At 37.9% G+C, this 17,020-nt stretch overlaps 1 protein-coding gene and 1 long non-coding RNA gene across 2 annotated transcripts; both read left to right on the top strand.

The window, feature by feature from the left end:
* The first annotated feature begins 1,129 nt into the window (after positions 1-1,129).
* On the top strand, positions 1,130-3,893 carry LOC141008686 (uncharacterized). Its single transcript, XM_073481135.1, has 8 exons — positions 1,130-1,160; positions 1,835-2,165; positions 2,374-2,665; positions 2,766-2,789; positions 3,121-3,330; positions 3,412-3,477; positions 3,603-3,707; positions 3,802-3,893. Exons 2-7 carry the CDS (start codon positions 1,890-1,892, stop codon positions 3,626-3,628), a joined length of 894 nt encoding a protein of 297 aa, XP_073337236.1. The 5' UTR covers positions 1,130-1,160; positions 1,835-1,889; the 3' UTR covers positions 3,629-3,707; positions 3,802-3,893.
* A 126-nt stretch (positions 3,894-4,019) lies between these two features.
* LOC141008031 (uncharacterized) lies at positions 4,020-4,936 on the top strand. Its single transcript, XR_012180047.1, has 3 exons — positions 4,020-4,140; positions 4,272-4,436; positions 4,534-4,936. It is a non-coding gene; the product is annotated as an uncharacterized lncRNA (long non-coding RNA).
* Positions 4,937-17,020: the final 12,084 nt, after the last annotated feature.

The following is a 17,020-nucleotide window of genomic DNA, read 5'->3' as shown; positions in this document are numbered from 1 at the left end:
TGAGTTGATTTGTTGTTATGTGGTGTTCACTGGGGCACTATTTGTCCACAGTTTATAACCATAATAAAGCTGGGAGATAATCTAATGCTGTCCGTTTCGATAGCTTGCACGTTTTCATGTAGTGACTGTAAACGATGACTAACTTACTAAAACACTATGAACGTTTTGTCTTGAAAAGTTGCAGATTCCTTAGTTCATGCAGATAATCAACGTAATTGTTGAACAGTGTGGTCGGGAGGTAACATTAGGCTATTGTTGTTAGCGGTAATGTTAGCATGCTCCTTACTGTTGTCGTACCGAGTTGGTTGTAGTTATTACACCAAATACGTCAACTTGCGATTGTATTTAGTAACTCCCGAAAACATAGTTATATTTTCAGACGTTACTAAACACATTCACGCCCAAGCGTCGTGTTTTGGAAGTAACTTAGGAGGTGCAATCACTATAACCAACTCGGTATGAAAATAATTCTAGCATGCTAATGTGCTGTGCAGCCTATATGCTAACAAACTACCAGTTGCTATCTCTGAATCTAGCTTGTTGTTGGCACTCGATTGGGGTTTTTTCAGATGATTGTGACCCACTGCCAGTCGAAGTTTTCCCCTCATGTTGTACAATGTAGGTTCTGCATTGCGACAGGTAACTACACACTCTGATTTATTTATTTTTTTAGTTATCAAAAACGCCAAGTAACATCTACGCCTAGCAAGGGACGCAGACGTCTTCCCCAGCCTCCAGTGTCAAGTCTCACTGAGGAGTCAGACCTTGATAGGTATGTGTTCCTGCATTAGCGTTTATCAATCACTTTTAGAAGAGGGTGAGCTTTGATTGTAACCAATGTTCTAGTTGAAGGAATACAGCAACTGGAAAAAGACACAGAAGTTGCAGTTTTAGAAGCCAGGTGAGTTTGTCTGAGATGGTGACCTGGTGAGTTTTTGATTGAATGTCCATTGTCTTTTTCTGTTCTCATTTCTTTTCTGCTGTGGTTGTAGCATGCACTCCCTCAGTGTTGCAGAAGAAGACCTTGTTATTGCCATCCTTTCAATGTGTGGCTCTGTGTTTATGTTCAGTATTGACATGGATGAGCGGTGGACTAACCGTAGATGCTGTGAAGATTAAGACAGTTCTGATGAGGACTATGTCCCTTTTCTTCAGCTACGGTATTATTCTGCCCTCCCTGAACGTGGTGTGTTTCGTTTGGCAGATAGCTAACAGTTCTTCAATGAAAGGCAAGTTTTCTTTCTTCAAGGATTTATTGTTACTCTCAATGGAAGATCACTGTAAAACTGAAATACATACAAACACGGGATTAATGTATTGTTTTTACGTAATAAAGATGTTCAACCAACACAGTTTTAACAGCATTCATATTTACAGAAAAGCCATTAACCTTTTCAATTATAACAGATGAAAATAAAGTCCGCTAGCTCAATGCTAACATACAATGGAAAACGCCATATACAGGCTAACGAAACTAGCATCGTCACAGCGGTAAAAACATTAACAGAACGCCATCTTACAACAGTAGCGGTTACAGTAACTACTATTCAACTGTACATTCAACTACATACAATACTCACAGGCATATGTTCTTTTAACTCTTGAATTGGCACTGCTGAAGTTCGGGCTGCAGACTGACTGCTTCTCCTGACATTTAGGTTAACTCTTTCCACCTCTGTAGCAGTACTGCCACCTTGTGGCAAAGACGTGCATGCCAGAGAGGGCAGCACAGGTATGTTGCACATAACAGCAGCATTTCAAGCAGAAATTTGTTGATGGTTAGTTTCATGAACTAGCCCAGATATTCATATTTTTATTTTACTTGTCCACATAGTGTTGGTGGTGCAGCCTCAAAGTCTACTGAGATTGAACAGCTTCACGAGATAAGTATGGATGAGGCTGTGCTTGATGTTGTGTTGCCCGATCCCCCAGAAGAGGACATGTGTGACATTCCTGATCAACATAAGGTTGATAATGAAGATGAATTGGTTGGTAAAAGTGCCTGTATCACCTATAATGCCAACCTGGAGACCCTTGCCTCATATCTCAAGTTGCCCATAAAACTCTGCAACCATGTTGACAAAGTAACTGGAGCTGCATGCCCTGGGAGACCACCTTTTGAAGTCAAACAAAAGCCTCGGGGAACTGGAGTCACTTTGGAATGGGTAAGACAACAGCACTTACTCCTATGTTGTAAGTGTGTTAGACCCAGTAGAAGGAGGTAAGAGATCTGTTGGTTTGAGCAGTTACAAAATAGTCATTTTGTTGATGAGTATCTATCTACTAGAGATGTGTAACTATATTATCTGTTCTTGTTTTTGCCTTTCATTATAGTTATATTGATTCATTTATTCATTCATTCATTCATTCCAGCTATGCCCATTTGGACACAATCTATGGAAGTGGAATTCACAGCCCTTGTTGAAGTACGGCATGCAGGGAGGTGATTTTATGCTGTCTACAAACATTCTACTTTCCAGCAACAACTACAGGAAAGTTGCATTACTTTTCAAGTTTATGCAAATGGGAATGCTGGCCGAGACTACCTTTTTCAAGATCCAGGACAGCTACTGTATTGAATTGGTATTGGTTGAGCAGTTCTGGCAGACCATCAAACAAAGAGTTGTAACCCATTTGCAACAGAAGGATGAGGTGGTTGTCCTTGGTGAGACATTATTTTATTTCCTTTGTCTGATTTGCCATGGAGGTCTAGTAATTTTTGTGGTACATTTTTGTAATTGATTTTTTTTTTGTCTGCTCTGCAGGTGATGGACGAATGGATTCCCCTGGTATGTACTGAGTGTGCTATAATCATAGACTGTAAAAAAAAATTATAATGCATACTGCTCCATACTGACACACCTCTGAATATAAATTTTGCACTTGCTGTTTACTGCTAATGCCATAGAGCTGCTATTTGATAAATATAATATAATATATTTTATTCACTTTTACTTATTGGCTTTTTATTTTGTAGTATGTTAGTCAAGTATTCTTTATTTATTTTATTACAGTAGTAATGAGACCTGAGTACTTATTTTTCATAGTGAATGAAAATATCTATCTATACATTTATACATCGTGTTCAGATACTGATGGCTCGGTTTTTTTTGGTTGCAGGCCACTGTGCACAGTATTGCACGTACACCACTATTGAACAGGACTCCCGGGACATAGTCCATATTGTAACTGTGGACAAGCATGAGACAAACAGGAATTCGGTGATCATGGAGAAGGAGTGCTTTATCAGGACAATGGATGTACTCCTTCAGGAAATGCGCCTGACGGAAGTGGTCACTGATGCCCATCCACAAATCACAGCTTTACTCAGTAAGAAAAAGGCTTTATTTTTTTTATTCTTGCGTTTGGTGTTGATGTTCGTGATGGTATAAGCTATATTTTTTGCTACAGGTCCAGAAAGGGGAAAATACAAGGAATGGGGTCTGAAACATTCCCTGGATATTTGGCATGCAACGGGTATGATGTCTTTTTATGTTATTGTTTTTTTTTTTGGTGTCTGCATTTACAGCCGTTTGGGCAAGGAAGGGAATTATAGCAGCAGTGTTGTTAATGACACCAACGCTTTTACATCTTGCTTTCAGGCTGGTACTGTGAGGAACCAGGCTGAAATCCTGCCTTGGATAAAAGACATCGTGAACCATTTCTGATATTGCTGCAAGCAAGCCTCCTCTGAGGAGCAGTTCAAGGTATATTGGGAAAAACTGTAATGTTTTAGTAAATGACCAATGTTTTCGATTGTGCAGAGGGAGAGAGACCCAGTAACATGTTCTTTTTCTGCAGCTAAAGTGGCATGCTCTTCTGTACCATGTCCGCAACCAGCATACATGGACAACAGGGTGCTGTGATCATGAGCCACTAGGTGATGACAGCCATGAAAAGCTCTGGATGAAACAAGGTAACTAATCTGATTTAGGGGATATCTCTGCTTTGAATGGACTGTCCTCCTACTCACAACATAATGTGGTTACAGGGTCAGCAGCTCACCAGGCACTTTCAGCCATTATATTGGATAAGCGCTGGCTAAAGGATATGAGAAAGTTCATCACCTTCATGTATTCACTCTGCAGTTCTACATTTACATCCATTATCAAACAGATATTCTTGGAATGACTACACATGGTATGCATGTAGAATTGTTTTGTTTCAAGACAATTTATATGATAAAAAAATAATATATAATTTATAATATAATGGGACTATATTTTTTCACTGAAAGAAATTTTGCTTGTGTGTTTTGTTACATACCACAGGACTACCTCAGATCTGGAGAATTTCCAGAACCATATTTTGATGTATGTGGGAAAGCGCTTTGCCTATAGTCCACCAGTATATCGCACACGGACCCTGCTGGCGGCAATTGACTACAACTGCCTCAATCAACGCCTTCCTGCACGCAACAGAGATGGACACAAGATGTAGGTTTTCAGTACAGTTCTACCTGTTCCTATAGAAATCACACTGTTGTTGCCCAACAGTAAAATTGAAAAAGATTGTGGTGTTTTTCTTTTACAGGTACAGGCGATACTACAATAAAAAATCAAAATGCTGGAGTGTCTATACGCTGAGGGAGAAGAAGAATTATTCATACATCGTTGACCTTCAGAGAGCCATTGTTGCCAAGAGACTTGGAAGTGGAGCTGGTCTTCCAAGGAGGAAGTCCCTCAGACCTGATGATCCCAGGCGCTTGGGACTTCTGGCTGCACAACCACCACCGCCCACTACAGAGCTTGTCAGGACCCATGTACAGCGTGGGGAGGGTGTTGCCCAAAGATATATCTGAGTGTGTGTGTGTGAGTGTGTGTAGATCTGTAAATAGTTATTGAGTTGTAAACACTTATTGAAAATGACTATATTTATTTTGAACATTTATAAATAAACAGGTAATCGAATTTGAACATTTATAAACAAGTAATCAAACATGGGTAAAAGGCAAATCAAGTCACATGATAAAACAAACTATTTACAATAATAAATAACTATATACAATGTTTACTGCAACTATTCAGCTACGGCAGTCGGCGCACCCTGAACCCAGTATACTGACCTCTTGGGTCAGGGAAAGTGTCTCTTATCCTCCAAACGCAGCAGCTAGGTATGACCACTCTGTTCCCCACCCCAAGGTGGCCATGCTGCCACAGCACAAACTGCCGGTAAGCTGCGTGTCCATACTGTCTCTGCTCTGTTCCCGGCTCCTGGTCATCGTCCACAGCAAATATGTCATTCCAGGCTGCACGGGCCAACCTCAAAACTCCCTCATCCAGTACATAATACTGCATGTGAGCCATCGTGCTTATGCAGTTCTGCGGGGTCTGGCGGCAGCATAGCCTTTAATGTCTGTCTTCATGTCTCTGCATTTTGAGCATGAGCACCAGTGAAGACCATCACCATCAGAGGCTCCTGGCCTGTCAGGGTTTTCAAGCAGAGCCAACATGTCAAACATAAGTCCAGGCATCCTGATCATAATTGTTTGTAGGAGCTGATCTTTCTGTGGGCCTGCCAAATCCTGAAGCCTTTCCTGCATTTCATTGTTTCGACGCTCTTACAGATTCTGAAACCTCATCCTGCTCTCAGGGTCAATGTCCGCCCTCCTGGCTCTTCTGCCTCTTCCCCCTCTTCCCCTCCTTGCTGCACCTTCCCTCCCTCCTCTGCGACCTTCTGAGGGACCAACATCAGACGACGCAGAGGCAGAGGTGGATTTGGATTCCTAAAATGAAAAACATAGTCCAAATGTCATACTATCTTACTAATGCATTGTGTTTTGTTATCCATCACAAAGTAAGATTGGAAAAAGTTGTAATAGCATCATTTGTTGTGGCTGCATGGAAAGTAATAAGTAACCTCAATAGCTGCCAAAATAATGAAAGTTTTGAACGATGGCTACAACATTATGTGCCATCATGTCTGTTTTGTATTTCATATTGGTATTTACCCTGATCCAAAACGAATGCTCCAGCACATCTACTTCATGTCTGTTTACATTTCCCCAGGTCAATAAACTAATACTGCAGCGTGTTTACTTCACGTCAGTTTCACCATTTCCCCGGATCAATAAAAAATATGATAATAACAATAACAATAACATAATGGTCCGGCGCATCTACTTCACGTCTAAACGTTTTTTATGGACATTATGGCTATATGAGTACATGAACGTTTTTTATTCCATTAGCCTATACACATCACATCCTTTGCTAACAATGTTCAACCATGCGAGCAAAACGCAAAATACTACCATTCTTTGTGTCATTGTAGTTTTCTGTCACAGTAAACAAAACAATGTAATGATATTTTGTAAATATAGTGTAACGTGTGCTACTTTACCTTGTCGGTGGACATGTTTCCAAACGAGGCTTCGTGATTCGTCAGCTCCGTCAACAAATGCTCATACAGTGACAGTATTTACAACACTGGTAACAGATAATTGCGCTTCTCAACCAGCTGGGGGTAGCAATGAGTCCAAACTACCTAGTGTTGCTTTAAAAAGATATGCACTTATTTAATACACATTTTTATAGACAGTTGCAGGCTAACATTTCCTCCAGCAGATTTAATATAAATATAAATAAAAAACATAATATGGCCAAATTTAGGATACCTTCAGTAGGATAGTCTGCAACCTCAATCCCATGGTCCCGCACTTTGAGTGGAAGAGGTTCAGAAGCCTGGGAGAGTATTCATCCAGCTTGGACATGAACTTTCATTTTCTGTTCTTGACTTTCCTCATCCTCTCCTGCTGGGTAAGGTGGGAGGTATTTTACTCCTGCTTTTCGAGGCTTTTTCACATTCTTTGCAGATTTCTGGTCTGCAGGGCTCTTGCGCTTCAAGGCATTGCACATCACCTCAGGAACACGGTAGCCTCGGAGTTTGGTGCGATACTTTGCCATATTGTATTTGAGGCTTTGTTGCCAGCCATAGTAACCTGAGAAGGAGCCAGGTTCCTTCAGACAAAGATTTTTCTTGACAAGTGCCTCAGCAACATCACATATCTGTGCACTTGACGGATAAGCTGTATACATATATATAGTTTCAGCCAGCTTCTCCAATATGTCTGCCTTGACCTTTGAGGCAGTCAGAAGTGTTCCATTCTTTCTGTAGTCTTCATCGGCTCTTTCAAGGTACATCTCAGTCTCATATGCAAACTGTGGAATGGGGAACTGCTTTGGCCATGGCTGACATTGTTCAGTGGTGCTTCTCCGTCTCAGCAGGATAATGGTGTCCAGTGAAGATGATGTTCCAGCAGAGGACTCTACATTTGATGCTGATGACTCGGCATTTGATGCAGATGACTCTGCAGAAGATACTAAGCCACAGTCTGTTGACCAAAAGAAATGTCCAAACTTTCATCAACTTGCTGCAAGTTAAGAATAATCGGGGCAGCAAAGACAACCTTTATCATGTCTTTGTGTTTAATTTGGTCAGTTTTATGCAAAGTAAAGTAATCTTCAATGTCTGAGTCCAAATACTGAAAACTGAACTCCTCAGAAATTCCAAAGTTCTCTTTCACAGTAGTTTGCAGCTCCTCCACAGTCGGTGGGATTCCTGATGGAAGGACCAACTTCTCAATTCGGTCGTCAATGATTACTCGCAGTTTTTCCTACATCTCTGCCAGCCTGATGATGAGAATATCAACAGACCAAAGCAGATGCTTTGACCACACACACAGTGAATAATACAATGAAGAGCATAGAGAGTGCCACCAGAAAAAAAGAAACAAAATAACAAACTCAGAGAGAATATTAATGACAACTGAAATACACTTGAATTTTCAAATAAAAATTATATTTCCTAATTCTGTCATCACATGATAAATCACTGACAAAATTAAAAATCAATGGAACTCTGCTAATTTTTTGTGTATTGTCATGTATGTCATTAGTTATATGTCTAATGTAAATTAATGCTGCTATCATATGTGTTGGATCACTCAGTTTTATGAATTAAAAGTTGAAAAAAATAGTAAGTCTTTTTAAAAGTATTTTTGCATTCCATTTTGACATCAAATTATTAACCATTCATATATGGAAATAAAAAAAAAAATTTATTATTCCCAAATCATTTAACTTTTTAATTCATCAATTTATATAGGCTTTTTAAGATATATTTGTAGGAATCAACACCAAACAAGTTAACAATTATTAGTGGGACACTTAATCCTAACGATATATATATGTATGCCATAATTATAACTGTCATGAAATTGCTCAAAAGAAATTAAAATCCCAGTTACATGGACCAGAATACAGATAACGTGATGCATGTACAGATGTAAAGTTCAATATAATGTCATTTACCTAAACCGAACAACAGATGTGACGTTTGAGTGTAACCAAGCATTTTCCTCCCACACTGTATGCAGCCAAGGGGTAGACATCACCAAGTTTCTGCTGCTCCCAAAGTGCCATTTTCCCAGTGTCCTCCAACTGAAAATATCTTAGATGCTCTTCATACCAGGCAGCAAGTAACTTTACAATGAAGTGTACACAGTTGTCCAAAATAGCAATCTGAATACTCTCAGCAAAATCATGAAGTCCGCCTGTAGAGCCATAGGAAAGGATCGTCCCAACATTGTACTTTGTTCCATTACAGGTGACAGTCTTGGCTAACAGCACAGTAGACATAAGTGGTGATGTATCTATTAAGGTTTCCTGTATGTCTGGATGCAGCACATTTAAAGGCATCTCAGATATTTTAGCAACACACAGTGCCTGCTTTCCACCATCTGTTTGAAGGTGGTATGCCATCATCATCTGGTGTTGTGTCTAAAGGGTCAACGAGACATTCCTGAAATTGTTAGTGTGCCTCACAACTTGCTTAAAAAAGCTGTGTTTCGTTTTGAAGCACATTGTCCATACAACAACCAGAGGCCCATGTTCTTCAATCAGTGTAGGGTAGTGTTCCAAAAAATGGTGCTTGGGTATCAGTGTCTCTTCTGGAAAAACTGCCAAAAATCTGTTACGATGTTCAGATATTTTAAAGTGCAGGTATGCAATTGTCTCAAGTGTATGAACAGGGGCAACCACCAATTCAACTATGTCTTTTAAAGTCAGAAGAACCTGCCAAGCAGAATCACCCTCAGGTATTAGTGAACCAACAATGAGTAGCAACAACCGTATTAGGGCCCAGTTTTCATGAGCGTTTCCCCCTATAGATTTGTGACTTGTATAATTTTGAGGGATTTCCTGAGGGCTATTGGTTTTGTCTGATCTCTTATAGGGGAAACATGTAATTAACTTGTTAAGTTGAGTTAAATTAAAGTACGTCTTCCTAGTGAAAACCTGACTACACAATGCCAGTTCCCTTGGAACAATCCCTTCAAAGATATCATGAAGTACATCTGGTGGGTACCCAGAGACAAAGTGAAAGTGAGTCAATTTGTCAGTGGACATGACCACTTTACACCAAAGAAATGTGTTAAACTGGGATTTTCTTTAAAAGTTTGTACATGCAAACTATGGTCCTCCTTTGTACGAGGTGGAAATGCTCCACCTCGCACTTCATATGTCTGGTACTTGGAAGAATGTCCAAGACAAAACCTACAGGTGTATGGCCCTGTGAAACTTTAAACTAGTCCACTGATCGAATGTGCACCGAGATTATCAGCTGCAACACAGTGTACTGTTCCTTTAATACCTTTTTCCAGCACTGGGAATGAAAACCCCTTCCTGTTCTAGAGTGCAAAGATCTTTCAATAGTGGTTCCAAAACTACTTTGTATTCAAACTGTTTGACATCAACAGCTTTGCAAAGTAAAGCTAGGTTTATTGATGTTAATTCAGATTGCAACTCAGATCGCAAATTTGCCAAAACCCAATAAATGGCCGTAATTTTGTGTTTTTTTTCTTTGAAGTCCCTAGTGGGTTACACACCTCAAAATCATCTACATAAAGGATTATTGAGAGTCATGTTTTCTCTCCAGCATAAAAATCATTTTGCTTGTAAAATTTGCCATCATAAATTGACTTAATATATCCGGTGCTGTTTGAACACCTGGATAAGATTCCCTCCGCAACGTCTTTATTCTTTACGATTTTCTGCAAAGTTTTGAGAATGGGCACATACTGAAAAGTCTTGTTCTTTTGAAAATCAAGAATATATTCAACAGGGTCAACACACTGGAAATGCTCCTTAAAATACCTTCTAATCTTAAAAGCTGAACTAAGAGGACCACCTGCTCCTAGTGCTGTACTAATGGGATGGAAGTTGCACAGTTGTTCTGCCAAGTCAGTTATGATGGCCTGGTCTACAGTGCATTTATTTAATCTCAATGTTGAATCAAGTGTATTTCTAACAACAGCTAGATGCTGAAGATGAAATGAAGTGAAGGTCTTCAATCAAAGCATCAATGCACCTCACAGATGCATTACAGATGCTCTCTAGCTTCAGTAGAAGCAAGCCAATTCTTTTCAGAACTAGGTATGATGCACATTCGGGATCACAATCTAAACTTGTTCCCTCATCAGCACTGGCCTTTGGTATATCAGAGAGGTCGGCTGTCTGATTATAGTGTCTCTCATACACAGGTTGCTTAAGATCACTCAAAGAAGAAGGTTGGTGTCTTCTGCTTTTGTGTTTCAGAAATGTATTGTAAATATTTGTCTGAAAATTGCACCCTTCAAATACACAAAAGACATTTTCATGGCCTTTCAGACGATTTCCAATATGCTGAAAGAAGTTCTTCTCAGTAGCACAACTAGCATCACAAACTAAACACTTAAAAGTGGAGATGATATTTGACTGTAGACTTTCCTTAGCTGCATGGTACCTGGACAAATGTGTGCGAAGCGTGCTCTGCATTTTGAATGTACAATGGCAACTACCATAGAGACATGGCTGAGATTGCCCACAACCAAATGTTGCATGCTGTAGTCTGTTATGCTTTAGTAGGTTCCCTTTTGTAGCAGACAAAGACTTGCAGATCTTACACTGCCATCCCATAGGCAAAAACCTAAAGTAATAAGAAAAAAAGGTCCTATTAACTTGTATATACAGAATAACTGTATAAATAGTAACCTACTTCAATAACAGTGCTAATAATTACATAATGTACAGTGACACGTAAAAATTGAGGACTTTTGATTTTAGTGTTGGTTCTTTTTCAATCTTGTACATTTAAATAGTTTTTGTCTGTCATCTAAATAATGTTCACAACAAATATGTACAAACTAAGTGTCATCATAATTAACTGCATATATATGAAAAACATTTTCTATATTTTATGCTGCTTTCATTTCAAATTCAGGGTGGAACTTCAGGTTAAACTGTATCAAATTTGCTTAACCAGCAAAAGTTGACAACATGGTATTGCAAAACAGTGAACAAACCTTTACACAATATACTGTATGTGAAATGTAGTATAACAGCATGCATTGTATAGTAAGTGCAATACATACCTGTGATCTTGAAGTGTTGATAGATTCCCTTTGCACCTAGAAAGAAATGCATAGCTTTAAGTCATTTGGATGAATTAATATTTTAAGCACAAACTCAGAAGACAGGATATATGAAAATCAACTCAAATAAGCAATAACAGTTCACACTTGCTTTTGTATGTACAATGAGGTCCATAATTATTTAGATGGTGATCATAACATTTGTTTTTTGTTCCTCAGGGCTCTGGAAAGGGATTAAAAAAAAGATGCATTTATGTCTGCCTGTGATAGACTGTCACACGGTCATCACCATTCATATGCACAACATGATAATTTTTACTGTGTATTTCTGCTATGTACTGTGTATTTCTACAATGTATTTCTACTATGTGATGTGTATTTCTACTGTGTGCTGTGTATTTCTACTGTGTATTTCTACTGTGTGCTGTGTATTTCTACTGTGTATTTCGACTGTGTGGTGTGTATTTCTACTGTGTATTTCTTCTGTGTGCTGTGTATTTCTATTGTTTATTTCTACTTTTTGCTTTGTATTTCTACTGTGTATTTGTACTGTGTGATGTGTATTTCTAATGTTTATTTCTACAGTGTATTTGTACTGTGTGCTCTGTATTTCTACAGTATATTTCTACTGTGTAATCTGTACTTCTACAATGTATTTCTACTGTCTGCTCTGTGTTTCTACAGTGTATTTCTACTGTGTGATGTGTATTTCTAAAGTGTATTTCTAGTATGTACTGTGCATTTCTATTGTGTATTTCTACTGTGATGTGTATTTCTATTGTGTGCTCTGTATTTCTACTGTGTATTTCTACTGTGTGCTGTGTATTTCTATTGTTTATTTCTACCTTTTGCTTTGTATTTCTACAGTGTATTTGTACTGTGTGATGTGTATTTCTACTGTGTATTTCTACAGTGTATTTGTACTGTGTGCTCTGTATTTCTACGGCATATTTCTACTGTGTAATGTGTACTTCTACAATGTATTTCCACTGTGTGCTCTGTGTTTCTACAGTGTATTTCTACTGTGTGATGTGTATTTCTAAAGTGTATTTGTACTATGTACTGTGTATTTCTGTTGTGTATTTCTACTGTGATGTGTATTTCTACTGTGTATTTCTACCGTTTTTTTCTACTGTGTGCTGTGTTTTTCTAGAATATTTGTACTGTGTGCTGTGTATTTTACTCGGTATTTCTATTGTGATATGTATTTCTACTGGGATGTGTATTTCTACTGTGTATTTCTATTGTCTGCTCTGTATTTCTACTGTGTATTTCTACTTTGTGCCCTGTATTTCTACTGTGTGCTGTGTATTTCTATTGTTTATTTCTGCTTTGTGCTCTGTATTTCTACTGTGTATTTCAACCGTGTACTCTGAATTTCTACAGTGTATTTCTACTGTGTGATGTGTATTTCTACAATGTATTTCTACTGTGTGATGTGTATTTCTACTGTTTTATGTGTATTTCTACTTTGTCCTCTGTATTTCTACTGTGTATTTCTACTTTGTCCTCTGTATTTCTACTGTGTGATGTGTATTGCTACTGTGTATTTCTACAGTGTATTCGTACTGTGTGCTCTGTATTTCTGCAGTGTATTTCTACTGTGTGATGTGTATGTCTACAATGTATTTCTACGGTGTGCTCTGTATTTCTACAGTGTATTTGTACTGTGTGATGTGTATTTCTACAGTGTATTTGTACTGTGTGATGTGTATTTTTACTGTATATTTCTACTGTGTGCTATGTATTTCTACTGTGTATTTCTATTGTGATGTGCATTTCTACTGTGATGTGTATTTCTACTGTGTATTTCTATTGTCTGCTCTGTATTTCTACTGTGTATTTCTACCGTGCTTCTCTACTGTGTGCCGTGTTTTTCTACTGTGTATTTCTACTGTGTTGTGTGTATTTCTACTGTGTTGTGTGTATTTCTACTGTGTTGTGTGTATTTCTTCTTTGTGTCCTGTATTCCTACTGTGTATTTCTACTGTGTGATGTGTATTGCTACTGTGTATTTCTACAGTATATTTGTACTGTGTGCTCTTTATTTCTACAGTGTATTTCTACTCTGTGTATTTCTACAGTGTATTTCTACCCTGTGCTGTGTATTTCTACAGTGTATTTTTATTGTGTGCTCTGTATTTCTACCGTGTTTTTCTACTGTATGATGTGTATTTCTACTGTTATGTGTATTTGTACTTTGTGCTCTGTATTTCTACTGTGTATTTCTACTGTGTGATGTGTATTGCTACTGTGTATTTCTACAGTGTATTTGTACTGTGTGCTCTTTATTTCTACAGTGTATTTCTACTGTATGATGTGTATTTGTACTCTGTGCTGTGTTTTTCTACTATGTATTTCTACTGTGTGATGTGTATTGCTACTGTGTATTTCTACAGTATATTTGTACTGTGCTCTTTATTTCTACAGTGTATTTCTACTGTGTGATGTGTATTGCTACTGTGTATTTCTACAGTGTATTTCTACTGTATGATGTGTATTTCTACTGTGTGCTTTGTTTTTCTACTGTGTATTTCTACTGTGTTCTGTGTATTTCTACTATTATGTGTATTTCTACTTTGTGCTCTGTATTTTTACCATGTATTTCTACTTTGTCCTCTGTATTTCTACAGTGTATTTCTACTGTGTGATGTGTATTGCTACTGTGTATCTCTACTGTGTGCTGTGTATTTCTACTGTGTGATGTGTATTGCTACTGTGTATTTCTACAGTGTGATGTGTATGTCTACAATGTATTTCTACGGTGTGCTCTGTATTTCTACAGTGTATTTCTATTGTGATGTGTATTTCTACTGTGATGTGTATTTCTACTGTGTATTTCTATTGTCTGCTCTGTATTTCTACAGTGTATTTCTACCGTCTTTTTCTACTGTGTGCTGTGTTTTTCTACTGTGTATTTCTACTGTGTTGTGTGTATTTCTTCTTTGTGCCCTGTGTTCCTACTGTGTATTTCTACTGTGTTGTGTGTAATTCTACTGTGTTGCGTGTATTTCTTCTTTGTGCCCTGTGTTCCTACTGTGTATTTCCTAGTGTGATGTGTATTGCTACTGTGTATTTCTACAGTGTATTTGTACTGTGTGCTCTGTATTTCTACAGTGTATTTCTACTGTATGATGTGTATTTCTACTGTGTGCTTTGTTTTTCTACTGTGTATTTCTACTGTGTGATGTGTATTGCCACTGTGTATTTCTACAGTATATTTGTACTGTGTGCTCTTTATTTCTACAGTGTATTTCTACTGTGTGCTGTGTATTTCTACAGTGTATTTCTATTGTGTGCTCTGTATTTCTACAGTGTATTTCTACCGTGTTTTTCTACTGTGTGCTGTGTTTTTCTACTGTGTATTTCTACTGTGTGATGTGTATTGCTACTGTGTATTTCTACAATGTATTTCTACGGTGTGCTCTGTATTTCTACTGTGTATTTCTATTGTGATGTGTATTTCTACTGTGATGTGTATTTCTACTGTGTATTTCTATTGTCTGCTCTGTATTTCTACTGTGTATTTCTACCGTCTTTTTCTACTGTGTGCTGTGTTTTTCTACTGTGTATTTCTACTGTGTTGTGTGTATTTCTTCTTTGTGTCCTGTATTCCTACTGTGTATTTCTACTGTGTGATGTGTATTGCTACTGTGTATTTCTACAGTGTATTTGTACTGTGTGCTCTGTATTTCTACAGTGTATTTCTACTGTATGATGTGTATTTCTACTGTGTGCTTTGTTTTTCTACTGTGTATTTCTACTGTGTGATGTGTATTGCTACCGTGTATTTCTACAGTATATTTGTACTTTGTGCTCTTTATTTCTACAGTGTATTTCTCTTGTGTGCTCTGTATTTTTCAGCAACTGGGAGGAAAAAATGCATTCACCCCATCGTGCTGACATCATTTTTTTCTACGCAGCTGAAGTGCTCAAAGTGATTGCAGAGCCAGAGCCTCTCAATTCATGGCACACACGGCTGATGCATTCAGACTGGGAATACTTTAATACACAAAACTGAGATGAGATATTGTCTACCAATGTTGACCCAACATTTGAAAATGTTCCAATTTTATTAAAAGATACTTCATTGTTGCCATTTAGAATAGTGTTGTAGTGTTTTATCGAATGTAAAAAAAACAACACAATGATAAAATAATAATGTGTTACCTAGTGTAGACACCCTAAGGGATAGTTGCCAAAGAATTAATCTTAAAATAAATATTAGGAATGTATATATTTTTATTTGGTTGCACCACCTGACATTTTTTTTGTCGTGAAGTTAAAAATACTGTTAAAAAATGAGTTAAAACAGTTAGAAAAGTTATTCAATAAATGAGACTTGTTCAAACACATTGTTCTGGACTCAAAAATATGCATTACACCTATATTGAAAATACTTTTTAAAAATACCTTTTTAGAAGCTTTATTTGTCATTGACCCAAAAAATATGTATTTTCTCAGTCAGATAGAATTACCTCTGTGTCATACTGTTAAGATTTTGCTTTGTATCTTACTGTTCAAGTTGCCGGTTTTACATAGTAGGTCACACTTTTCTTTTATGCAGAATCAGTGTGTGGAACTGTCTGATGACAGCGATTTTGAAAGCCCTGTTCCACAACGAAGGAGAGGTGGCTAAAAACACTTGTAATGCCCCTCACCATGTGTGAAAATTACTGTAGATAACAGTCTCTCAAGGTTAATTGCTGATCAGATTTTTTTTTTTAATTTGAGAAGAATGGGTGACTTATTGCACTTGCTGAAAAAATTGTCTTCATATAGTGAGTCAGAGAGATGTACTGCCCACAACCCAGGGGGAACATTCTGAGAGGCAAGAGGGTGCTGAAGCCAGTACGGTACCTGATGGGATGGAATTACAAGGACAGCAAAGGCCAAATGGAGCTACTGTTCACTTTGCAGACTTCATGTATAATTATATTTATTAGGGTTTTCACATATAACATTTACATTACATTTTATGATGTTGTTAAGGAATTTACCTTCTTCTATCCTCTTGTGTCTAATTTCTAGTCCTATTGATGTTGAAGAAGATGAAGCCATTGAAGAGGCCATAAGACGCAGTGTTTTAGAAGAGTCTGTGCAGTCCTTACAGGGTTCAAGGTATAATTGGCATAGCTCATATTTAAATTGTAATGTTGCACCACTCTCAGTAAGACAAGGTCAGTTTGGCTTTCATGTGTGTTGGTAATAGTTATGATCCTTTGGTTTTTGAAGGCTTCCAAAAACTTTGACCAAAGAAGAAATTACAGGAATTGTAAAAGCACACAGTGAGAGGGTCGTCACAACAGCATACAGACCAATCTACATTAGCCGAGGGAACGTGTGCACAACTGCCCTCCGACAGTTTAATAGACGCAGATTTGCTGAGAGCACCGATGTGCTGTATGTCACCTTTGCCAGTGATGAAGACACCATTGAAGATGCAGAAGACCTGGGAGGGCCCAGACGAGAATTCTTCCGACTACTCGTAAAAGCTATCTTCAAAGAGAGTGGAGCATTTGAAGGTAATTTTTTATGTGATGTACTACATGTTCTATTTACTACAATACTGTGGCATTGCAATACTTTGTCTTTAGTACTGGATAAATT

This window comes from Pagrus major, chromosome 14 (assembly GCF_040436345.1).
Source record: "Pagrus major chromosome 14, Pma_NU_1.0".
NCBI classification, from domain to species: Eukaryota; Metazoa; Chordata; class Actinopteri; order Spariformes; family Sparidae; genus Pagrus; species Pagrus major.
Note: the sequence above shows the minus strand (reverse complement) of the source record. Positions and strands in the feature narration are given on the sequence as shown.